Raw genomic sequence first — 25,462 nt, forward strand, 5'->3', positions numbered from 1 at the left:
CCATGGCTCTGAAAATGGGTTGGACTTAATCCCATTGGCTAATAGCGACTCTCATCTAGTGGATCCCTTCTTGTAGTAGGCTTCCTTTGTCTTTTGGGCTGGGAAAAGCCTGTTCCTTCTGGCTCCTATTTGGTGGTTTATGGTTGTCGTCCACGGACCCAATTGATGAACTTATTACACATTTCATTGCAATAATCCTCACATTGTTGATGTAAGGAACAATACACAATACAAAGACTCAATAAGTTTATGGCAGCAAGCTAGTCACTCGGCTAAAAAACTTTAGAAGTAAAATGACTTGTAGATCAATATCTTTGAGATAACAACTCTCAAAATAATCCTCACACTATTTTTTGATACTACTATTTAATTCTAATTTCTCATCGTCTTATTTTTAAAAAAAATTTATATTCAAAAAATTACATTTTAATACCTTAAGATTTTAGACTCTTTAACACTCACTTCCACTTAAACAATAGACGTACTCACTTCAATATTTCTTGATCTATTTTAGAATTTTCTGTAATTATAAGACATATTGACTATCCAGTATTGTTAAACGATATGAACAGTTGTCATGTCTATAAAACACGATTACTAGTTCTAAATCCAAGCCATATCCCATAATCTCCATGTCAAAAATAAACAGAAGTTGTAGAGGAAAAAAAAATAAGGACAAAAAAAAAGGAGAATTGAAATAAAGAAGTTTATTAGATTTCTCTTTTTGCCTCTAGAAAAAACTCCTATGGAGATAACAGGGACTTCTTGTAAAAACATTAATAATTGATTGTGATCAAAATCATTCAAGTGCAATCAAAACAAATGAATCTTAAATTAACTATAAGCAATTATATCTTTAATTAGATCTTGAATATGACAATAACTACATAGAAAAAAAACATAATAAATTACTAACCTTATGCATAATTCATCATTGTTGTAGAGAGATTTTGATAATCTGTAAACCAATTTCTCTCCCTTAACCATCTTTTATGAAAAATTATTTGATGGAATGAATGTCTGTGTTACCTTAGGGTTGAGAGAGAACTAGTTTATATATCATGTAAACTTTAGATTTTATATATCCATCAAGTACTGATTTTAACAGTCTAGATTTAATGCACTATTAAATAAATAAAAACTCTAACATAATATAAGTGGGCTTAAAATATGACTCAACATCAAGCCATATTTCTTATATTCTCCCACTTGACCGGATGTTTTCAATGTTAAATTTAATAGTATAATCATAAAGCTAACAAATTAAATCTTATAAACCGTTAGTCATCACAATAATTTATATAATGTGGGTTATGGGAGTCATACACAGTATAATCACATACTCCCTTCCATACACCACTACATTAAGAACTTATTACGTCAGGTTCATGAGTTGTATATAAATAACATAAAGTCATGTATACACAAATATTATGAATAAGAAATATAAAATCCAGAAATATGCCATAATTGAGCTCAAAAGTGTTAAAGCAAAACATCATCAGCAATCATTAATATAATCAATACCCGTCCTAAGCACATGTTCTTTGAAGGTCTTAGATTGTAAATCTTTAGTCAATGGATCTGCAACCATAAGATCCATCTTGATATGTTCTATATACACTTTTATTTCTGAATCTCCTATTTCACAATAAAATACTTTAACTCTATGTATTTTGCTCTTCTGGAGTATCTGTCGTTTTTAGAGAAGAAAACTGTTGCAGAATTATCATAATAAATTTTCATCGGTCTACTTACTGTGTCGACAATTTCAAGCCCTGAAATAAAATTTCGCAGCCATAATGCATGAATTGTAGCCTCATAACAAGCCACAAATTCTGCTTCCATAGTGGAAGAAGTAATGATAGACTGTTTGTGTAATACCCGGCTAGACTCCGGTATCGGAATTCCTATCGTCCGGTGGAATCTCGGATGTCGGAAGCCTCTAGTAGAATAGAAACATGTTTTCATAAAATGTTTCAATGTATTTCATGGTTTTAAGTAAAAAGAAAATGAGTTTTTGCATGAAAATAATCTTGGAGGAAGACCCAGGTTCGGCCGCCGAACCTCAAGTTCGGCCGCCGAACATGCATGTGTTTCGGGTATGCCTTAGACCCCCGAAGGCATAAGTGAGAGAAATCAGGTTCGGCCGCCGAATCTTATGTTCGGCCGCCGAACATGGCATTAATAGTGTTAATAATTTATATTTATATAAATTTTATTCAAAAGGTCATTAATAGGGTTAATAATTTATATTTATATAAATTTAAATTCAGGTGACTAACAAATTAATTTTATTCAAAAGGTCATTAATAGTGTTAATAATTTATATTTATATAAATTTAAATTCAAGATGATAATATATTATTTAATCAAAATTAAAAATTAATATGGTAATTAAATATAATCCTAATTATAACTATTATTTAAATTGAATTTAATATACTGCGGCAACAACCACAATAAAATTCAATGATTAATATATCACGCTCATATCATCATTAAGGAAAACATTAACATATTATATTAATCGATTCATAATTGTAAAAAAGAAAATATTACATATGAGAAATGTGATCATCATTACATCATCATGGATTATTATCAAACATAAATCTATGGATTATTATCAATTTAAAATTTTATTCTGATATCACATATAAAAATATTAATAATTAGTTGTGATCAAAATTATTCGAGTGTAATCAAAATAACATAAACCTTAAATTAACTATAAGTAATTATGCCTTTAATTGAATTTCGAATATGACAACAACCACATAGAAAAAAAACATAATAAATTACTAATTTTATGAGAAATTCATTATTATTGCGGAAAAATCTTAATAACCTGTAAATTAGTTTCTCTCCCTTTAACCCTATTTTATATAACAGTTATTTGATGAAATATTTGTGTTCTCTTAAGATTGAGAGTGGACTAATTTATATACCCTTTAAAATTTAGATTTTACACGTTTATTAACTATTGATTTTAACCGTCTAAATTTAATACACTATTAAATGAATAAAAATCCTAACCTAATATAAGTGGGTTTAAAATAAGGTTCAACATCATGCCATATTTCTCATACTTCTTCTGCATTTAACAGATGGGTGAGATAAAACTGGAAGTCCCCATTGAGTGTAGAAGATGATATTGGGATAAAGATCATCCATCTTGATTCTGCTAATAATATCAGCATAGACTCTGGCAATTCTGCTTGGCAATACCATCACGGACAATGCCTTAAGTATAAGTTTTCTGGATCGCCATAAGCGAAGACCCTTCAATCCTCCATTCATTTTCTTCACACAAGAACTACTTCTAGGCCTTGCTAATTCCTCCTCAGAAGAAATCAACTTTTTATACCTATACCTCAAGTGCTTTCCAACAATATCTTGGACACCCATTGTAGACTTCAAGGCTCCTCTAGGACTGGGGAAGTAATTTTTCAGTAAATAACAAGAGTAAATTCACTTGGCAATCAGGTCATACTTCGATATTTAAATCAAGTTAGACCTTAGAGTTCATAGGATTTCTTGCAAGATTTAACAAATGATCAAATTACTTGTATTTTTTAGGATACAGAAAGATTCATATATAATACTGAGATTGAGAATGGCTTGCTTTATAATCAAGAATAACAACAAACCAAAGCAGGGGAAGCACATCAACTATTCATTTTTATAAAGAGTTTCCTGACTTGTCAAGCATGCTTTAATATAAAAGGAAATTGACTCTGCAATAATGTGTGAAGATATTAATTAGGGAGGGTTCCTGTTGCAAGTTTTCCCTATAAAGAGTAAAGCAGCTAAAGTCTAGAACTTTGACTTTCTGATTTAGACTTTAGTATATGGGTCTCCTTATCTATTCCAAACCTAAAAATATTATTTTTAGTATATACAGGGAGATAGTTTTGAATTTAAACTTGAACTCGAAATCACTTGATAAGATAAAAGTGATTTGTGCTGTTCTATTTTGCAAATTATAAGTATTATTAGTTAAATCTCTAGGTTAAAATCATAATTTATTAATATTTTATTCGTTAAAATGTATAATTTATACAAACAGGAGTAGGTAAATTATTAATTTCCTAGTTTCCTGCAGGCATTAATGGTCAACTCAACAGGGCAGAGTGAGGGATGATTCATGTGTCGTGTACTACAAAGAAGACAAAATCATGGGTTTTTTTTATTATAGTCCAGTATCTGTCAGCATCTGACAGTGGAAGATGCCTTCTGGCTCTGGATGAAACCTTAACTAGATTGAAGGTAAGCTTGGTGTATTATGCTGAGTTACTCTATTAAGCTGCTAATTCAAAAGATAACATTTACAAATACAACTAACAAGCTGGAAATGCCTGAAATGGTAGATTAAAGATCACATGAAATCCAGAAATTTGGAATGCAAAAGAGGCCTTTGCTTTGAATGTGTAAATGCAAAGACAAACTCTCAATTCCCCATTAACTTTCTCACTCTTCAATCCTTCCCCCTTGGCCAGATGCTGCTTTTGATTTTCCTAAGTTGAAGAAGAAGAAAGGAAAAAAACAAGACTTTGAATTTGTGCAATACCAAACAGACCATAATGGAATTCCAACAACTGGGACTAGTTTTGAAGAGCAGATTCTGGACTTGTTTGAAGAACTTTAATTGCATGAAACTAATAATAAATTTTTTCTCGAAACAATTCAGATTTTTCTTGATAGAGCACAGAGTTAGAGAGTGATTACCAGTTTAGAACATCTCACATATAGCAAACAAGTTGGTAAAAAGTCTGCTGTTGCATTTAAATAAAGATTTTTAATTAAGCTTTTATGAGTTATACAAATTCCAGATACAATCATAAAGTGAAACAGGGTATCCAGGAGCAGAGAGAAGAAGAAAGAAAGTGAAGGAACTGTAGAAAAACTAACGGAAGCAAGAAGAAGAAGAAGAAGAAGAAGAAGGGTAAGAGCAGTAATGGTGATTAGGACTGCGGAAACGGATAAAATTTCTCCTGCGGCGGCAGTAGAACGAATAACGAAGTCTAGACCACACCAACCTTCGAAGTTTACAAGCAGATCGTAGTTTCAGCCACATAACTTTCTTCACTCTCACCAAATATCTCTTGATTTTTTCTGTAAGGCTCTTCTTTCTGCAGAACTGGTAGCTTCTCAGGAACAATTGTCTCTTCTCCATCATCAACGAGCTCTGCTCTGTGTATCCAAGTAACGAATCACTCCTCAGGATTAGAGTTGGACCCATATGAGCATAGTTTCGGTTCACCAGAGACATTTACACCTGCTTGCTAGACACAGTCCCTTGATTATATGAAATGGAAGAAAACGGAAATTAAACAACTCCAGAATAAGAAAGATCAAATCTTTCCTCTTCCAGGCCTTAAAAGAAGCAAAAGGGTAAAAGAAAACAGAAGTGTTTGACTGTGAAAAGAAACAAGAGCAGACATGCATATAAGTAGGTGGTAGTGGTGGGGAAGAGGGAGAAGCCGAGAGGGTGGCTTGGGTTAGAAGCGAAAGAGGTTTGGTTTCCTTGGTATAGTTAAACGCAATTGCCAGCGGGCCGCCGCCGCCGCAGGCAGGAGCGAAGCCGAAAAGAGCCAAAGCTTTTCCTTCTTACACAAGTAGGCAGTCACTTTCTGGAGGAGATTGAGGTAGGAAGGGAGGTCACGTGACTATTGTGCTTATATTTAATTGATAATACCAAAGTTGCTATAAGATAAACAATCTGTTGAAAATGGAAACTAAGCAACCAAAGGTGATGCATGCTTAGAGGATAAACAAGGGTGAAGTATAAGAACATAGACTACATTGTACATTCTTGAAAGTTATGGCTGGCTTTGCCAGATTGCTCTGTTCTGATAATAAAAAATAGAGCTGAGAGTTTATCAATGCAATTTCCTGCCTTGCAAGTTTTAGCCATGCAAAATGGTCATATGTCTGGCTGGATTTTAATACCAGAATACATCTTTATGTCAACGTGTAGAACCAAAAATTAAGACCTTGAAGATTTAGTTTAATAAATTTCTATGGAATTGGAGTTGTATTAAAAATATTTAAATTTTTGTTTATAATAATGCAACTTATGTTTCCATCCCACTAAATATTATAGAATTTAATTTTATTTGTTTTATATGATTTAATTAAAATTCATATATTATTATTTCATAATTAAAATTCATTTCCTTTTATTTTCTAAATTATTTCAAAATAAAATAAAAATTATAATTTTTTTTACTCTATCAAACAATTTTACATATGATAAATTTATAATATATCCATAAATATAAAAACGAGTTCACGTCTCATACCGTAGAACATTTATATAACAAAGTAAATAATGTTGTGAGAGAATAATTTTATATATTATAGAGTTTCTAATTTTGTTATGGCAAAAAAATTTTATATTTTTATTTTATTTTAATTATATATTAGATTTTTTATTTATTAATTTAAATTTAAATTTTTAAAATTAATATATGATTATTATTTATACGGTTAGAAAATTAATGTAATTATCATATTAATTACAACGACGGTAGCACAATATCATCATATTATATTAGTAGAATTAGTCGCTAAAAATATCTATAATTTATTTTGTTATAATTCTATTCTATATTTTTATTTTTTATCAATTAAATTATATTTTATTTTTTTAATATTTAATAAAATATATCCTACCATTAAATTATTCTTTTCACTATTAAATATATTTAAAAATTATTGCTTATATTATTATTTAATTTTTTTAATAATTTTATAATAATAATTTATTTTGATTTTATTTTAATTAAAATTATTATCAATTAATTTTTTTAATCCATCTAAATATACTTATTATTTAATATTATTTTTTAAATTATTATTAAAAATTAATCTTATTAAACTCATATCTTCTTATTAAATACATTAGATATGAAGTATTAAAAAATAATTTAAAATAATATTTAACATGATTCAGTTTAAAATTATTAAAAATAATAAAATAATTTTTTAGAATAATTTTTTTAAATTATTCAACTCTAAAATATAATATTAATTTATCATTTTTTAAAAATATTAGTAAATTATTAAAAATAATAAAATAATTTTTTAGAATACTTTTTTTAAATTATTCAACTCTAAAATATAATATTAATTTATCATTTTTTTTAAAAGTATACTAATATTTAGAGTAAATTTAAAAAAAATAATAATATATGAATTAAGTATTTGATCGCATAATTTGACTTAATTTTATTAAAAAAATAAGTAATTCATTTAAAATTATAAATTTAATTTTCATTTTACCACCTCTTAAAAAATATTAATAAAATAAATAATTATCTAACAAAATTCTAGACTTTTAGTTTTATTATAATTTTATCCTAAACTTTTAAATTATTATAATTTTATTTTGAAATTTATTGATATGGTATGTTAATGTGATAATTCCATTAATTTTTAATTATACAAATAAGAGTATAATATAATTGGAGTAATTTTAAAAGGTAAAAGAAAAATATAGAATATAATTACAATAAAATAAAAAATATAATTTTTTTATCATTAATTTTAAAATAAAATATTTATATAATTATTTATATTTATTAATGATCAAAATAAAAATTAATTTTTTATTTTTTGAATTGCAAAAATAAAAAATTTTCTAGATGAAACATTTATTATCTCCGAAATCTAATACTCATGATCAATTTAAGTTAATTTATAGGAAGAGATATAGTAGTACGTTTGAGATAAATTTCAAAAAATTAAAATCTGGTTTATAGTCTGTGTTTCATTTCATTATAAGAAAAATGAAAACCTTTATTTATAGGATTAATAGAGATTCAACCTTGAGTAATGTCAAATTATTCACTCTAAATACATTAGGTTATTATGAAGATTATAATACTAAAATCACTAAAAAAAAAAATAAATAAATTAGTTTATCCCCTGGACCAAGGAAGCGGATCTTCCCGTTTATTAGAGTCGGGTTTTATACCGACCCCCTAAAAAGTTTTTTTTTTTTTCTTTTTTTAATATATACATTTTGCTTAGGGTTTTATATTATCCCTAACGGCAAAATATCTAATGTGCGAAGAGAGAACAGGATAGTAATCGAGGTGGAGCTGTGTGAGTCCTACATTTACAAGGCAGCACCTTTCTCTCACACTCTTCCCTTATCCTTCTCTCTCTCGCTCGCTCTTTCTCATTTACTCTCCATACCCACTTCACTCTCCCTTCCCAAGCTCGCTTTACCTATGCTAATGGCTTCTTCAGTGATCGGAGTTTCCTCTATCTTCCATACTCCTTCTATTGAACTTTCAACTAGAAGGCCCAACTCCGCAACTCCTACCTTATCCTCTTCTTCCTTTTCCTTGCCCTCGTCCGAGAAGACTCACTTTAATTCTTTGGTGGCCAGTGGTGGAGGTGGCGGCGGAGGTGGAGGGGGTAGACCGCCCTTGGTTCTTCAAAGTAGTGCCCATTATAAACATGGGCTTTCTTTTGTTCCTTCTGCTATTGCTACTCCCAATTCCATTCTCAGTGAAGAGGCTTTCAAAGGTCTCAGCGGCGGCCTCTCTGATTTTGATGATGATGATGATGTCGAAAGCAGAGACTATGAGTCTGAAAATGAGACCGCTGGTGGTGAGAGTCTGTCTGATGAAGATGAACTTGCCATTTCTAAGTTGGGTTTGCCCCAGAAACTTGTTGACACCCTTGAGAAACGTGGAATTACTCATCTTTTCCCCATTCAGGTATCTTCTTCTATCTCTTGGCTTATTTCATTTATTTATTAGTGGAAGTGTTTTGAAAGAGTACAAACAGATGAAAGGTGAGACTGTTATCTCGTTTCTCTGTGAGACATCTAAAAGAAGTTGAGATTTTGTGGGTTATGCTCATTTTTCTCGTTTCAGTTTTTATTCACTAATGTCTATGCATGGTTTTCTATATCATCGAATCTTATTGCAAGGGTTTTCCATAAGTTTGATGAGTGTGGCAAAAATTTGCATTGAATCATGGATGAAAAGGGTGACAATTAGCGATTATTATTGCTCTCTCAATTTGTATTTAGTATCGTTTAAAGGCAAGCCTTTCGTTTCTTATTTGTTTCTATTCAATGTTATAGAGGGCTGTTTTAATTCCGGCACTGGAAGGTAGAGATCTCATTGCTCGGGCAAAGACTGGGACTGGGAAGACATTAGCCTTTGGGATCCCAATCATTAAACGCCTTACTGAAGATGCTGCACAAACAAGTTCACTCAGGTATAAACAGATCCCAAATCCTAATAATATAAATGCTTTGTTGAAGATGCTCAGCAAAAAAATAAATAATGACACCAATTGCTATTAAATTGTGTTCAATTTATTCATTTTTGGTCCTTCACAGAAGAACTGGTCGGCTTCCTAGAGTTTTGGTCCTAGCACCAACTCGTGAATTGGCAAAGCAAGTGGAGAAGGAAATTAATGAGTCTGCACCTAACTTGAACACCGTTTGTGTTTATGGAGGGGTTTCATATATCACGCAGCGAAATGCTCTTTCTCGTGGGGTTGATGTTGTGGTTGGAACTCCAGGTCGAATCATTGATTTAATCAATAGCAATAGCCTTAAATTGGGAGAAGTTGAGTATTTGGTCCTTGATGAAGCTGATCAGATGCTTTCATTTGGTTTTGAGGAGGATGTGGAAGTAATTTTAGAAAATCTTCCATCGAAGCGACAGAGCATGCTTTTCTCTGCAACCATGCCTACTTGGGTGAAAAAATTGGCAAGGAAATATTTGGACAACCCACTTCAAATTGATTTGGTACAATCCATTTTCTTCTTATTTTCCTTGACTTAATTTTTTTTCTTTGATTGTTATACCTCACTAATTTGAGATTATAACTCATTCCTTTTGCAAATCATAGTTTGGAACCTGGCCTAGAAATATGCTTTGAAGTTTTAGATGTGCAATGTAAAAAGGAGAGAAAATGTGCAAAACAGACATTTTAGAGATAATGTCTGTGTCACGTTAATATGTAGTAAGCAGTGAGATGTGATATCACTATATAGCATTCGGTGTTCAATGGTTGCATCTCTTCTGTCAACCATATGGATGCTAGTTCTTGTCCTGTGAAGAGAGATAGCAAACTAAGCATGATAATGTGCAGATTTAAGATATAATGATTTGGAAATTAAGCATTGGATTTTGTGGTTGATATCCTTTGCAGGTTGGTGACCAAGAGGAAAAGTTGGCAGAAGGAATCAAACTTTATGCCATATCAACTACTGCAACATCAAAGCGGAGCATTCTTAGTGATCTTGTGACAGTATGAATCTGCAGTCCCTGCTATTCTAATCTATTTATTTATTACTTATTGGATGTCCCCTAAAAGTTAGAGCCCGCTTGAGTTTCTACTATTGTGAAGAGTTTCTTATATTTGTATTTTCATATAATTTCTGAAGGATCTTGCATGTTCACAATATAAGTATTGCTTGTTCCGGTGAAAACTTTAATTTAATTTTTTATTGTTATAATTCAAGTCAAAAGCTCCCGCTCAAACTTGTGGCCTTTGATCTTTCCTTGCGTACTATAAACCCATTGTGTCCATTAATGCACTTTATGTTATTCATTTTATCTTTGGTATTGATTATTGTTTGGGAAAAATCTATGTGTTAAAGAACTGCATATTGGCATTGTGCTCAGGTATACGCAAAGGGTGGGAAGACTATCATCTTTACTCAGACTAAACGAGATGCTGATGAAGTCTCAATGGCATTAACAAATAGTATAGCTTCTGAGGCATTGCATGGAGATATATCTCAACATCAGAGAGAGAGAACTTTAAATGGTTTTCGGCAAGGAAAATTTACTGTGCTTGTTGCCACAGATGTTGCTTCTCGTGGACTTGATATTCCTAATGTTGATTTGGTAAGGTCATGAAATTGCATTCATAGTCCTTGTATTAAAACCTTTCCATTTCCCTGAAGTAATAAAACTTTTTTAGATGGCAGTGCAGTATTGCACATTGCGGAACTAGGAACAAGATTTTTTTTTTTTATAATTCCACAATCTTTTTTATTGATTTTTATAAATTATTGAGGATGGAACACAAAACTAGTCCACATCTTATCAATTGAAAATCTAAAACTAGGAAACTTCTATCACAGCTGTTATTAAATATTAACTTGTGTATGCAGCAGAACTTAAATAATATGACATTTTATTGCATTGGTTCAAAGAATATGTTGAATTTATTATTTTGCAGAGTGTGAACTTTTGAAGGAATTTGCATTTATGAGGTGCATGTTTGGAATGCCCTGAGCTACGATATCTGGGACTTCCATATCTAGTTCTGTATTTTGTTTTTCACATGCAAGACCTTTCTTTGGAAAGTTTTCCATTTTCTCTACTTCTAGCTCCAACTGTTAAGTTCCAATTGTATTTGCAAAATGTTAATAACCTTTAGTCTCATTCACACCTTTTTTCAGGTTATCCATTATGAACTTCCCAATGATCCTGAAACTTTTGTGCATCGATCTGGTCGCACTGGACGTGCAGGCAAGGAAGGTACTGCTATTCTAATGTTCACTAGCAGTCAAAGGAGGACAGTTAGATCCCTTGAGCGTGATGTTGGGTGCAAGTTTGAGTTTGTTAGTCCACCAGCAACTGAGCTGGTTTTGGAGTCATCAGCTGAGCAAGTGGTCGCAACTCTAAATGGAGTTCACCCTGAGTCCATTGAATTTTTCACTCCAACTGCCCAGAAGTTGATTGAAGAACAAGGCACAAGTGCTCTTGCTGCTGCACTTGCACATTTGAGTGGATTTTCCCGGCCTCCATCATCTCGGTCTCTTATTACCCATGAGCAGGTAACCTCCAGCTACCAAAATTTTTAGATCATATTAGGTAAGTTAATTTTTTTCTGGTGGGCATTCTCATTGTGAATCTGATTTTAGATTCTGACATTACATTAACAATATAACATAGCTTTCCTAAGGTTACATATTTATGTTTGGATGAAAAATCTCGGGAAATCATGAGTTCCAAATTGAGTTTTTAGTTCAAATGCAAATATTAAATAAAGATTTTGGCTTGTAAAAGGGTTGTCGTTGAAATTACAACTTGTTAATCGCCAATTTTTCATCCATTTTAATATAACTGTCTCCATTATGAATTTATCCAGCCAAAGAAATCATGTGTATTATCAGCACCATTTAAGCAATTCAAAGTAAAATATATTCCCGAGATATCCTTTCATTTCAAATGCATATCCATCCATAGGAATCTATAATTGGTATGCGATTATTTTCTCAACAACTTGGGAAGTATTTTCTACAATGCCAGTGATTATCATAGCAGTTCCACAGGGTTGTGTTGTTCCTTTTCTTTAGTTGGATCACTTTTGTCTAGTCATTGTTTGTAGTCTGCTGCTCATATTATTGAACTGGACCCTTGCATTTCAGGGATGGATAACATTGCAGTTGACACGGGATCCAAGTTATTCTAGAGGGTACTTGTCTGCTAGATCTGTCACTGGTTTTCTTTCTGATGTTTATACTGCTGCAGCTGATGAAGTGGGAAAAATATATTTGATTGCAGATGAAAAGGTATGGTCTAGCGATCTGTTGCAAACATGTTGAGTTGAGTGTTCATTGATTGATGCATTGACTTATTCAAAATGAGCGTGTGTTTTTTTTTTCCTTGGTCAGGTTCAAGGGGCAGTTTTTGATCTTCCAGAGGAGATTGCTAAAGAGTTATTGAATAAGCAATTACCTCCTGGAAACAATATTTCCAAAATCACAAAGGTTGTTTTTATTTTGGTCTCCATCTCATTATCATCTCTATATGACCGCATACTACTACTTACTGACTTGAGTTAATAACATTTTTTATTGAATTGTATGCAGTTGCCTTCATTACAAGATGATGGGCCTCCCAGTGATTACTATGGCAGGTTTTCTGGCAGAGATCGACCTGCAAGAGGCGGCAGCAGGGGAGGCAGTAGAGGTGGCCAGAGAGGTTTTAGAGCTTCGAAGGGTTGGGGTGGCAGTCGAGGCTTTTCCGATGATGAAGCAGATACATATATGCGTGGATCACGTGGTGGCCGAAGCTATTCGAAAAGCAGCAGTAGCTATTCGAAAAGCAGCAGTGATGATTGGCTGATCAGTGGTAGAAGATCAAGCAGGTCACCACGGGACAGGTATATTTTTTGCATAAGAAACTTGGTGCTTGTTATATTTTTGCTTCCTTTTTTTAACTTTTTCTTTTTGGGATTTTTTTTTTTGGTGGGGGGGGGGTGTTGTTTATATAGGGTTGTTTTATGGTGCTTTTTATGTTGCCTTTCTGATATAGCTAAGCTGATTAACATTTAAAGCACAGGGAAGCCCTCCTTTTTTTTTCCTCTTTCCTGAAATCTGATGCATTAATGGAAGCATGAGGACCAGTGAAAAGTGGTCAAGGTTGTAAAATGGGAATCAAGATATCTTGTATTAAGCCATTACAGATATAGGATCAACTATATGCCTGATGCTGCCATTTTTTTGTCTTACCCCTCCTGCCTTCCAGATGTTTCTAATAAAAATTTTCACTTTAATGTTTTTGTATGGTCAAGGGTTTTGGGAATATTTCTTATAAAATGTTACCACACGAGTTAATTTTGAAAAATATACATAGATTTTTTGGAAAAGCTGACACTAACTATACTTTGATGTTCATTACAGAAGCAGCTTTGGAGGTGCTTGTTTCAACTGTGGGCGTTCTGGGCACAGAGCATCAGATTGTCCTACCAAGGGAGCCTTCTAGTTCGGACGCCGTAATATGAATCAGGTTTATCAGCAAACAGAACAAGTTACAGGTTGCTGGTGGGAGTTCCTGTTCTGGTCTTTTTGTTTGCAACCGTAGGCCCTGTAATCTTCCCAAGGAAGGAGTTTGGAAGAACCAAAGATTAATGTCTCCCCCTTCCCCCTCCCCCTCCCCCTCCATCCCAGAAATTATCAACCACAGCTGACTGAAGAGGTAGTCCATTGTAAATGGAATTTTATTTGGGTAGTGAGTTGATCTTTGATGCTGTTGAGTTCTAAATTTTCTTTTGCTCCCTCCCAATCGTGTATTGCAAGGGGGATTCAAACTACATCCCAGTTGTTATGTATTCATTGGCCTTCAGGCTTCAGCTACTACTACTAATTTGTGTAATCATTTGGTGAGAATTAACTGAAAGTCGAGTAGTAAAAATGAGTATCCCATTAGCTTAGGAAAGAGGAACTTTGTGATGTGGCTTAGAGATGGACAAGAAATCATATTGCAAATAACAAACTAGGCTCACTTGAACTTGCAATGAACTGTGCCTTTTAAGAATAACAATAAAAGAAAAACTGATTCGCGATTTGCTTTCAAGTGTACTGTTGGGATCATTGGATCTCCCAAAAACTCTTTTATTTTGATTTAAACTCAAATTTTAGGCTTCGTTATCTTTAAAAAAATAATAATGGTCGTAGGATATGGGAAACGAGAAAATGCTGACAGCTGATCAATTCATTGATCTAAAAACCTGTTCATGGAGGTTGATATGCTATAAGGTTCACCTGATATTTCAGAGTGCAGATAATTTATGAATATGGAAGGCATTTTGTCAGAATATTTTAAGGACGTCTCATTAGCTTATAATTTCTCCTTATGGATATATAATAATCAGTGAACTTTGAATTAATAACTTAGACATTTATCTCTAAATTTTAATTAACAACAGAGAAATACAATATCCTTAACATAATTTGAAATTAAAATTGAAATTGATCAAAATCTAAATGGATTACAACTGGATTTGAACCGGACCAAAATCCATGAGTCCAATTTCAGACTAGAACCATCTTTTCTTCTTTATTTTTTAAAAAATAAAAATTTTAACAGTTATATTTGATCAAAAAACCATATGGAACTGAAATCAGATCAAAAGTAGAACTAGGAGGAGTACAATTTCGGTTCTCATTGGGGCCAGAAAAGTTGACAAATCAACAGTAAGGCAAATATTACAAGTCTGATAAGTTTATTATCCAATCTCCAAGTACCTTTGTTGGGTTGTTGCAACGTTAAGCTACTGCTTCTTAATCAGTTGGCCAACCTGTGATTCTCCTTCTACACATGTAACCAATGAACCTGTCAGAGATTGTACCATGCAGACTAGCATTATAAAATCTAGAATGAGAATTTGAATTACGCACCATCAGCCATATTCAATTCTCCACCTTCCAAGACATTGGTCATTGAACTTGCATTTGCTCTTTCAACCCTACAAACCACTCTTAGTTGTCTTCCAACATCCCATTTCCATATTATCTCACAAACCAAACAAGAACTATGAATTCAGAAGCTACTGGAGAGAGGAGATATTGCTTTACAAGATCACTAGTGTAATTGACAACCAGAAAAGTCAGCACAGCTAGTTCTGCATATTTTTCCTGCATAACAACTGCGCCGTAATGTAGAAAAATATGCATTGGAAGTATTTCTATCAAGTGCTAGTTTTTAATGATTGAACTGTTCCTATCAAACTAAATGTGAAAAACACAATAACATACTGCTACTATATGCAAATGGAGGACTATACCGAAAGGATTATATCCTTGTTATTCTAGGTAGTAGTTAAAACATACACCAGATTACAAACACAACAGGGATTCTATTGCGATTTCAGAATAAGAAATGAAAGAAATATGAAGAAGCTAACTCCTATTTCATATTGGCATTGTGCATTTCTTTTGAGAATGTCCTAATAAATGACAGCGTCCGCATTGAACAACTCTCTTTGGGCGCTTAAAGTTTTCTACACGAAGAACCTTCTTTTTCGGTCTTCCAGGAGGCCGGCGAGTTTTGGGTGGGCGTATTGTAATGTCAACCTTGGCACCTCCACCTTCAGTTCCCTCACCGGGTTCCCTCCATAAGCTTTTATCTGGAATAGGATTTATCATCTGTGAGTAAGCCTCCCGATAACTAGCAACTGTGAAACAAGGTTCTGCAAATAGTTGGGCATTTTGCCCACAAGAAATAAGTGCAGCAGCAGCATGTGCACAAGGTAAACCATAGAGCTGCCAACGGCGACATGAGCACACGCGACTTCTTATATCTACAATATTTGTCCGCTCAGTTGACACAATCTCAAACTCAATTTCATTTGCACGTAGGACTTGATAGCAGCGAGCATCTGCAATTGCCTCCAGAATCCGCTTCTCAGCAGATGGAACAAGAATTGAAGTCCACCTCAAACCAGTATCACGGCGATCAGTAAACCAACATGCCAATTGATTGCGTATATGCTCCATCATTTGCACAATTGGGAGCTCATGACACTCAAGAGCCCAATTATACAACAACTCTGTAATCCCCAATGTAAAATGGCCATACCGCATACCCTCAAAATATGCTACTGCCCACAGTTGAGGAGGAAATCGTTGAAACCATGTTATAGTGTCCTGTGAAATCTCTACCATCTCAGATATTTTGCTTTCAAATTCAGCTGTTGTAAGGGCATAAACAGCATTCCAAAAGATATTCACCAACTTGGTGTTCTTAAATGTATCACGGAAGTTTTCACTAACATGACGCAAACAAAATCCATGAAAAGCACTAGGAAAGTGTGTTTCAACTGCCTCTACAATGCCTCTTTGCCTTTCAGAAAGTACTGTAAGTCTAGGCATGTTATCGGTATTTACCCCAAGGAGCTTTCGTAATTCTGACATGAACCACATCCAATTTTCATCACTTTCTGTATCAACAATAGCAATGGCAAGAGGAAATAATGCATCATCAGCATCAACTGCTGCTGCACAAAGTACTGTACCCAAATACTTTCCTTTAAGATGTGCTCTGTCAAGTTCTAAAAGTGGCCTACAAGCATTTATAAACCCATAAATGCATGCACGATAAGAAATAAATAGGCGCTGGAAACAATTTTCCTGTCCAGTAGCAAAAACTGAAGCAATGCTCCCTGGGTTTGTCTTCCTTATCTGCTCGCAATATGCAGGGAGGAGGCGGTACCCTTCTTCAAAAGTCCCATGAAGTGCAGCCATGCTACGTTCCTTTCCTCGCCAAGCCTGCATATAAGACACAGCAACCCCATGTTGGTCACGGATATCTTGCAAGATTTCCTTTGGTTTGTATTGTGGATTATCCCGAATACGGGCTTCAACAGATCTGGCTACCCAGCCTACTGATGCTTGCTGATGGTGCAGGTTGCGAACTCCTTCACAAGTATGCTCCCCATGTAATGTTCTAATCGTAAAGGTTGGAACTCCAGGGCATTTTGCAACATGGACACGCCATGGACAACCTTCTTTGGAGCACTTGGCTATAAACCGGCTTCGATCTGATTTCACTATCCGAAGATCAAAATGCAGGGCTATAGCAATATCTTTTAATGTTCTTCTGCAAGTTTCAACATCAGGAAATTCTTGTCCAATAACTAAACTATGTTCTATCAAAGGCAGAGAAACATCAGGCACAATTAAAGCATGTTCAGCCATGAATCCACCAAAAAGAGGAGCACCAGCCTTATGTGATTTCCCCTCCTCCCCTTCTGCTGCATACAGAATGGACCCAGTTCTAAAATGATATTTTTCCAGACACAGCTACTGCAAAGTCCAGTCAGATATTGGTACTGAAATGGAAGAGCATGAGTAAGGAAACTAAAATAAACAGAACTCCAGGTCAAAACACCCAATAAAAAGAATTTTACCAGGTTCAATTAACAAGCAGCGAAATGGAAAGGAGCATCCTGACAGAATAAGATCATTGCAGTCAGAATCCAACAGTAATTGGTTTACTCACTAAGAACAAATCACCTGTGGACCAAGAAAAACCATGAGCAGAATTAATACAGCTCAAATATTTTAACATAATGAATTTTAACATAATGTGTGTTTGTGAGAGAGAGTGAAACAGGGATTGATGAATGGGAAGTTGACGATCTTGAGACAGTTCAGTTTTCGTAAATAAAAACTAAACCAAACCAAAACCAAATAGACAAAACAACATTGGTTTTGTTTGGTTATTCAGTTTTCACCATATACTGCTCACCCAAGGAAGAACATAGACAACTTTGAAACAATTATAGGCAGCATCTACAAGGATGGAAACTGTTGAATCCGACATCGATTGTGGAAAGGGGTAATGTGCCCCTTATATGGGTCATAGGCACTCCTCCCCCTTGAGCTAGCTTTTGGAGTGAGTTAGGCTTGCCCAAAATTTAACAGAAACGACTAAAAAATTGAGGAAAAAAGGAGTTCATTTCTTGGTGGAGATGATGCAGGGGTAAGGATTCCTCAGCTATATCCCAATAAAAGATAAGCATGTAAATCATAAGTACAAAAGAAATGAAGCCATGTTTACATTAAACTAATGTAAAGCAATGACCTTGTTTATACGAGACGAATCTTTTTCTTTTCAATAATACATATAAACTACCTAAAAGTGTGTGTGTATGTGTATATGTCTATCATAGTCATGAAAGGCTCAAGGCGCAAAGGGGGTTTCAAACCTAGATGCAAGGCGCTTGAGCAACGCGAGGCGCAAAAAAAGAAAAAATAAATAAAAATCCAAAAATTCATTAACATTTAAGTAACATAAAGCTAAATGTAATAAAGTTAAGTACTAAACATCAAATGCTAACACTCATAATTCTATAATCACAATTCACATTCACAATTCTATAACCACAATCACAATTTCACTATTCACAAAACACATTAATTGGTCACTCTCTACAATCACAATGGCACAATCATACTAACACAATTCACAATACACCAAGTACCTAAAGAACAATTCTCACTTAATTAATTAGCATGATAACACAAATGTATAAGTAATATAAAGCTGAAAAAAAAGAACAGAACAGATGCAGCAACAAATCTGATCGACAGCAGCATTAAAAAGGAAGAAATTAGACAGCATGCTGACAGCATTACAGCCATAGGGAGAATAAACGAGAAGAAGAAGAGGAAAATAGATGAGAAGGAAGAAAAAGAGAAAGAAGAAAAAAAGGAAGGAGGATGATAAACAAAAAAAAAAAAAAGAAATAGTTACTGAGATGGGATTAAACAAGTATGTAAAGTGTTAATGATTATTCAGTATTCCTCTTCTTCCTCTTCTTCTTTTTTCTTCTTTTTTTCCCTCCTCATTGCGGCTGCTTTCTTGAAAATGGAAAACTAGGGCAAAAAATTTGGAACCCTTTAGAAAGGGCGCCTGTATGGCACACACTCCAGCGCCTTGCACCTGGGCTACATTGCCCACCTGGGGTGGCGCAAGGCGCTAGCCCTGGCAGCTGGTGCGCCTTGTGCCTCAGGTGCGTCTTTCACAAAACACAGATATATATATATACACACACACACTATAGCCAATTGATTTAACCTCAACTCCGCATAATCATCAACATCTAACCAAGTTAGATTAAATATCTTAGAAACCAAAACTATGTTAGCCAGGAAACTTTGTTTGCTAATCCCATGCAAGCATTCTTAATTTGCTTTTGCATTACTGTCCTCCATTTAAGACACACTTATCGCAAATTTTAACATTCTATCTTGTAGCCTACTGGACTCCAAAGATGTTCTCTACCTACTGTTCACCAGGTCAACCAAAAGGTTGCTCCTGAGTATTGGCACGCTTGAGAACATATTTGTTATTCGAAAATTTATATATCTTTTTTCGATTGAACACTGATGTTTATAGGTTCCCCTAGGTTTTCCAAAAATTAACATAATTTCTTAAAACTGAACACAATTCCTAATTCAATAATATTGTTCAAAATTAAATAATGTAGCATGCATAAAGAAACACAAAGTCATGGCCAAAATTGCCACCTTTATGGTTCCTTGAATAGATTGATTCAGCATTCACATAAAAAAAATGTCCTACTAAATCTCATAATCTGAAGGGCGTGACCCTCAACATGCCAATCAAACCCTTGATATGAAACCTAAACAAGAAATGTCCAACAGACATAACAGATAGGTTGGTGAAGAAACCTAATATATTGTACAATCTTCTTCCAATTACTTAACTAGAGTATCCTTTGAATTTGATAAGTCTAAAAGTTTATATCTCTATGCTAAAGTCATCAAACCTAACACCATCACAATTACTTATGGATCATCTTATCATCATTAACCATTCAGCAGTCATCCAAATAAGTGACTAATTACACATTCCCAGTGGACATCTTCAAAGTGGTGGAATGCGTTTGAAACTCAAGTGCTCCCTCATGAAGTAAAAATGATCCCCTTTGACACTAAGAGCCTCCCGAGATTAATGTCAATAGAGCTACCAAAGTCCCTGCCACTTCGCAATAACTTTCACCACTACTGCTAAACTAAATCATCACTAAATGAAAGGTCTAAATTCTCCACCTTCGTGCACACTACAATTCTCTTCCAGGTAAATGCAGCTCTAGAAAAGGGGAAAAAACTACTGGAGACCAAAACCAAAATTTGAATGAAGAAAGGGAAAAAAACAATTCCCAAAAACAGAAAGAGGCGAGGAGCATAAGAAAACCCACGAATGGAATGGGAATCGGCATTCGCATAACGGATCCGACCCTCCAAAAGAATTGGAAGAATCTAATTTGAAAAACCCACAAACGGTAACCCCAAAATATCACAAAAGGAGCAGTTGCACACTTAAACTGTGTTGAAAAAGAGGAGGAAGAGAAGCACCTGTTATGGCCTGCGGTGGCAGTAAAGAAAGGGGCTTTGGTCCTTTTATGTTATTGCTTCCTTCCTTGTGAGATGGGTTTCTTCTTTTTGTAGTGGTGTCGTATATAGGAGAAGCTGAGGCCTTTAGGATCGTGGGCAATTGAAGGAGGTGGAGGTGGTGGAACGAAACACAACAGAAACCTTCCCAGAGATTGTTTTCTCCGATAATCTTAAGTGAATTTTTCTTTTCATTTTATGTTTTAGTATTTGCATTATGTACCCTCATTTTCTTCTTTATCCAAATGGGTACTTCTCTCCTATTTATTAATTGCAACTAAACCCCTTAGAATTACACATTGCAATTTCATCTTCTATAATCCATTAATAAAAAAACTAATAATTTAGAGTCCAATAAGTTTTTTTTAAAAAAAAATTAATTTAATTGTTATATTTAATTAATAATCGATAGTTGTTGTTATTAATTTAATAACTAACGCAATTTATTTATATTAATGTTTGATAAAATTTATCTAAATGTAATTGGTAAAGTATATATTATATCATTTATTTTATTATTAAAATAAATATATTATTATATCATAGTTTATTTTGTCATTGAAAAGCAAACAAAATTAAATAATATAAAAACAAGGGCAATAATTTAATAGATGGAGGAGGTGTATTAATTGAATAATAGTTATTCAGTAAGTTATTGAAATGGCTAACTTCTTAATTCATATTATGAATTATAAGATTATATAATGTTTTTTTTTCAATTACAATAACCGAATAATTGTAGTGTAAGGACTAATTAGTGATAAGAATATCTTATGCGTAGTTAACAACTTAAATACATGAAGGGAAAAAAATTGAACTACCTAATATATTTTTAAAATTATAAAAAAATAATTAATTGCATTAATTTATATGAACTAAATAATAGTTGTTTTTTAAAAAAATGTTAAAGTATTGCAATATTCTTAAGATTATAATTGCAATGCATATATTATTTGTGATATTTTATTGTTTTATGTTAAATACAAAAAACATTATACAGCCCATATTTTTCTTTAATAATAATAAAAGTATATTTAATATTACGATCTTATGTTTTATATTACAATGTAGTAGAATTTATTATTGTTTTTTCTTTTTTATATTGTTAACAAATCAATAATGATTTTACTATATGGATCTTGCCAAATTGCAATCTACTGATCATTGATGAAATTTGTATTTCAACGTTTTTCAATAACTTAAAAACTTTTGAGATTAAGTCAATCATAGGTAAATAAGGTTAATTTAGAGTTTAATATCAAATTATGACAAAGTCTAGCATGACTTGATTTATAAATTTAAGATCGAAAATTCAGATTCTAGTTCCACTCTCCATTCACTACTCAAAAAAAAAAAAAAAAAAAAAAAATCCAACTATTAATTTGGACTTAAATCAACAAGGTTTTATTAGATTTTTAACTCAATTCAAGAAAATAATGAAAAATGATATCGATTCAAATATGTGAAGTTTCCATCCAAATTTAAATATCTGATCCAAATAAAGCAAGCCGAATATGTTCATTTTCTCTTATTCACTGGTTGTCCAAAGTGGAGCATCAAGATTACATAATTAATCTTGGAAAATATCATAGCAGCTTTTAGCTGTATAAAATTATAAGCTAAACATTCGGATGATGAGGCTTACTAGCTAGACAACAAGGATGCAATACTATCACTACAAATGTGGAATTAAATAACAAAAAGGCAACTCCAAAAATGAGAAGAGCAGGCCTAAGTTGAACATCACTATTCACCAGCAGAAGGCAGAAGCACTTGGCCCAGATGCAGGTCACTTTTGCTTCATATAGCTATTATATTTATATGAAATAGACAATTTTTTAGGAAAATGAAGAGCTGAGGACCCTTGCTTATTTGGTACGATATTTATCCTCTTTCGGCCTAATCTCTATACCCAGAACAATAAGCCCACCTTTCCAATCACCTCCATTTACTTCTGCAATGCTCATTTCCAATTCCCCATCTTCACCTCCCTTGTTAAAGAACTCGCCAAGTTCCAACTTCAACCACCCATCTTCCCTTTCCTGTGGATTATGATGACCACTCTTCTTGTTCTCCCTTGTCGATACAGGTGCTTGCAATCCCATTGCATGGCTGTGGCGGAATAACCCCACTCGCCGGACCACGATTTGGTATCGCTGCTGTCGCTCCCTTTCTGCATCTAAATAAACACTTTTCTTGCAACCTTCAGTTCCAGCGAGTCCCACTGTGACTTCTACAGGCTGGTGGTCAAAACCATAGGCTCCTGCTGTTGTCCTGTACACCAGATAAGCTACATAGAGGGTGTCTGGGGATAGCATAAGAGTGTTAATTTTACCACGGATTTCAAGCCAGCAAACACCAATAAGCTCAGCCACGTCTGCAAATCTGTTCACAGTTTATGGTCATCCAAACAAATGAAAATCGTATGAATGTTGTAATCCTAACATCAAAGGGGGTACGAGAATGTATGCAAGAAAAGAGAAATTGGCGAACCGGGATTTGAGTTCAGAAGTCCATCTCCAATATCTAGGAGTATCCCCCCACACGATCATGAGGTCCCTCGCAGAAAGCATGTAACATTTCTTCCCACTCCATTTGTCCAGTGAAAAGCTCTGAGATTTTTTTTTTTTTGTAAGAAGAAAAAAAAATGAATATACTTAATAAAGGTACAACCGTCAATCAGGTAATGTAAATTTGACGAAACTTGACCAAAAGCAAAGCAAAATACATTTGAAAATTTTGTTCCAATAATTTCATACTTGTGGAAATTAGCAAGGCAACATCAATAGTAAAGTCGAACAAGGCCTCAATTTGAGTGAAAAGCTCCGGTTAGTTCAAAAGGATAGGCATACAATTCAAATATCCATGCGTATTGCCTTTCAAAAGCAAGGGCAACCAGCACAAATTTGCAATCAAAACATGCAAGTGATTCCTGTAAAATTCTAACTTATTGCAACGGCATAAGATGTGATCTACCACAAATTTCTCACAAACCGCTTTTTTTTTTTTTTTTTTTTTTTTGGGGGGGGGGGGGGTGGGTGAATTGCAGGCACAAAATGAATTCAATCTTTAAGACCATTGTTGGAGCCAAAAGTGGAATTACACTCGTTGATGTTAAAAAAAAAAAAAGGAAACAGATATTGACATTCCAAAAACAAATATAAATTTTTAGGAAAACAGAAGAATAAAAGGATTACCTTCCTGCCGTCGTCAATGAGGATAGGATTATCGCAAAGACGGAGAAAGAGGTGTTTCTTGGAGGAAGAAGAGGCCAGGAAAGACGAATCAGATGAACCGGAGATAATAGAGAGGTAATCTGGAGGAAGGAAACGCTCCCAAACGGAGTCGGATTCGGCAGCCGACTTGAATGTGGAAGAAACCGTGGACAATCTGGCCGCATCTCGAGGACCCGTAAACGAGAGCACGGTTGCAACGCAGCCTTCAGGTAAGGCGGGTAAATCTCCACCGCTATCATCAGCCATGTTCGTTTGCTAAGGAATGCGGATGCCAATGAATTTATCACTGGCGTTCTCTCTTCCTTATATAGGAAGGAAAGAGGAGGTCACGGAGCAATGCTTAGCGGTTGTTGATCAATAAAAAAACAAAAACACTTAGCGGTTAAGGATTTTCTTCCTTTTCAAAAAAAAAAAAAAAGGAATTTTCTTTATATATTTTAAGTCGATTTTTGAAGCACGTTGATCATATATTTATTAATTATTTTCGTATAAAATTGAGAATGTATCGATATCAAATTATATTCAGTATTATTATTGAAAATATATAACTTAAGAAAGATCATTAATAAAATTAATATATTTTAATTATACATTTTAAAATAATTGAAATATTTTTAATTATATTATAAATTATTTAATATAATTTTAAAATCGATTGTTGTGAGAAATTTTGCTATTGAAAGTTTACTGTTGGACAGCCGAATACAACGAGATCATGACTTATAATCGTGGATAACTTAACTTTTATTTGTTAATTATTATAAAAATATATTAATTAATTAATATATTTTAAAAAAATAAAATTTTATTTATTTTATTATTTAATTTTAATTTTAAAAATAAAATATATTGATAAATTTATATATAAAAGTATTAATAATATTTTTTAAATGTAAAAAATAAATATTTTTGATAAAATGATTTAATTTTTTTATTAAAAAAATATTTTTTATTAACTAATTTTTAAATGTCAGAAAATATAAAATATGTTTTCTTAAAAAATATTTTTTGTTAAATAATTAGAAATTAAAATATTTTTAATATTTTAAAAATTTATTAATTAATTATTTTATTAATTTTAGGGTAAACTGCAATTTAGTCTATCTGATTTAGTGAAATACAACCTTTCGTCCCTCTATTTTAAAAAACCTTCAATTTAATCCTTCACATTTAAAAAAACTACAAAATAGTCCCTACCGTTAAATTTTCAGTTAACCTTTCATTTATTTTAATAAAAATGATTAAATTACCCTTTTCTCCTCATCTTTCTCCTTCTTTTCTCGATCCTCTTCTTCCTTTTCTCCTCATCTTCCTCCTCCTCCTTCTTTTTCTTCTTCTTCTTCTCCTTCTCCTTCTTTTCCCGATCCTTTCTCCTCCTTCTCCTTCTCCTTCTTTTCCCGATCCTTTCTCCTCCTTCTCCTTCTCCTTCTCCTCCTCCTCCTCCTCCTCCTCCTCCTCCTCCTATGTTAGGATGAAGTGAATACTATTTGGTTGAGTTTTTTTTACTTAAAGGGTAGTTTAGTCA

General features: G+C 33.4%; 5 protein-coding genes across 6 annotated transcripts; 1 reads left to right on the forward strand and 4 right to left on the reverse strand.

Moving 5' to 3' along the window:
- Window positions 1-3,072: 3,072 nt before the first annotated feature.
- LOC110623355 lies at window positions 3,073-3,411 on the reverse strand. Its single transcript, XM_021768265.1, has one exon. The coding sequence runs from the start codon at window positions 3,409-3,411 to the stop codon at window positions 3,073-3,075; it is 339 nt and encodes a 112-aa protein (XP_021623957.1).
- Window positions 3,412-4,153: 742 nt separating this feature from the next.
- On the reverse strand, window positions 4,154-5,634 carry LOC122724690. Its single transcript, XM_043960418.1, has one exon. It carries the CDS (start codon window positions 5,273-5,275, stop codon window positions 4,910-4,912), a length of 366 nt encoding a protein of 121 aa, XP_043816353.1. The 5' UTR covers window positions 5,276-5,634; the 3' UTR covers window positions 4,154-4,909.
- Window positions 5,635-8,078: 2,444 nt separating this feature from the next.
- LOC110622432 (DEAD-box ATP-dependent RNA helicase 3, chloroplastic) lies at window positions 8,079-14,140 on the forward strand. 2 transcript variants are annotated; one of them, XM_021766926.2, is made up of 10 exons: window positions 8,079-8,738; window positions 9,110-9,246; window positions 9,371-9,785; window positions 10,192-10,290; window positions 10,668-10,892; window positions 11,453-11,830; window positions 12,425-12,568; window positions 12,671-12,766; window positions 12,869-13,161; window positions 13,685-14,140. In XM_021766926.2, exons 1-10 carry the CDS (start codon window positions 8,244-8,246, stop codon window positions 13,761-13,763), a joined length of 2,361 nt encoding a protein of 786 aa, XP_021622618.1. In that variant the 5' UTR covers window positions 8,079-8,243; the 3' UTR covers window positions 13,764-14,140. The 2 variants fall into 2 exon arrangements, with proteins under 2 accessions (XP_021622618.1, XP_021622617.1); XM_021766925.2 differs by having other exon boundaries at window positions 8,081-8,738; window positions 13,682-14,140.
- Window positions 14,141-14,913: 773 nt separating this feature from the next.
- On the reverse strand, window positions 14,914-20,890 carry LOC110623387. The gene is made up of 3 exons (XM_043959497.1): window positions 20,666-20,890; window positions 17,689-17,794; window positions 14,914-17,610 (listed from the first exon to the last, which is right to left on the reverse strand). The coding sequence occupies exon 3, from the start codon at window positions 17,474-17,476 to the stop codon at window positions 15,692-15,694; it is 1,785 nt and encodes a 594-aa protein (XP_043815432.1). The 5' UTR covers window positions 17,477-17,610; window positions 17,689-17,794; window positions 20,666-20,890; the 3' UTR covers window positions 14,914-15,691.
- Window positions 20,891-22,191: 1,301 nt separating this feature from the next.
- On the reverse strand, window positions 22,192-24,262 carry LOC110623356 (putative F-box protein PP2-B12). Its single transcript, XM_043959573.1, has 3 exons — window positions 23,899-24,262; window positions 23,195-23,313; window positions 22,192-23,086 (listed from the first exon to the last, which is right to left on the reverse strand). The coding sequence occupies exons 1-3, from the start codon at window positions 24,181-24,183 to the stop codon at window positions 22,570-22,572; spliced, it is 921 nt and encodes a 306-aa protein (XP_043815508.1). The 5' UTR covers window positions 24,184-24,262; the 3' UTR covers window positions 22,192-22,569.
- Window positions 24,263-25,462: the final 1,200 nt, after the last annotated feature.

The sequence above is a fragment of the Manihot esculenta genome, chromosome 9 (assembly GCF_001659605.2).
Source record: "Manihot esculenta cultivar AM560-2 chromosome 9, M.esculenta_v8, whole genome shotgun sequence".
NCBI lineage: Eukaryota > Viridiplantae > Streptophyta > Magnoliopsida > Malpighiales > Euphorbiaceae > Manihot > Manihot esculenta.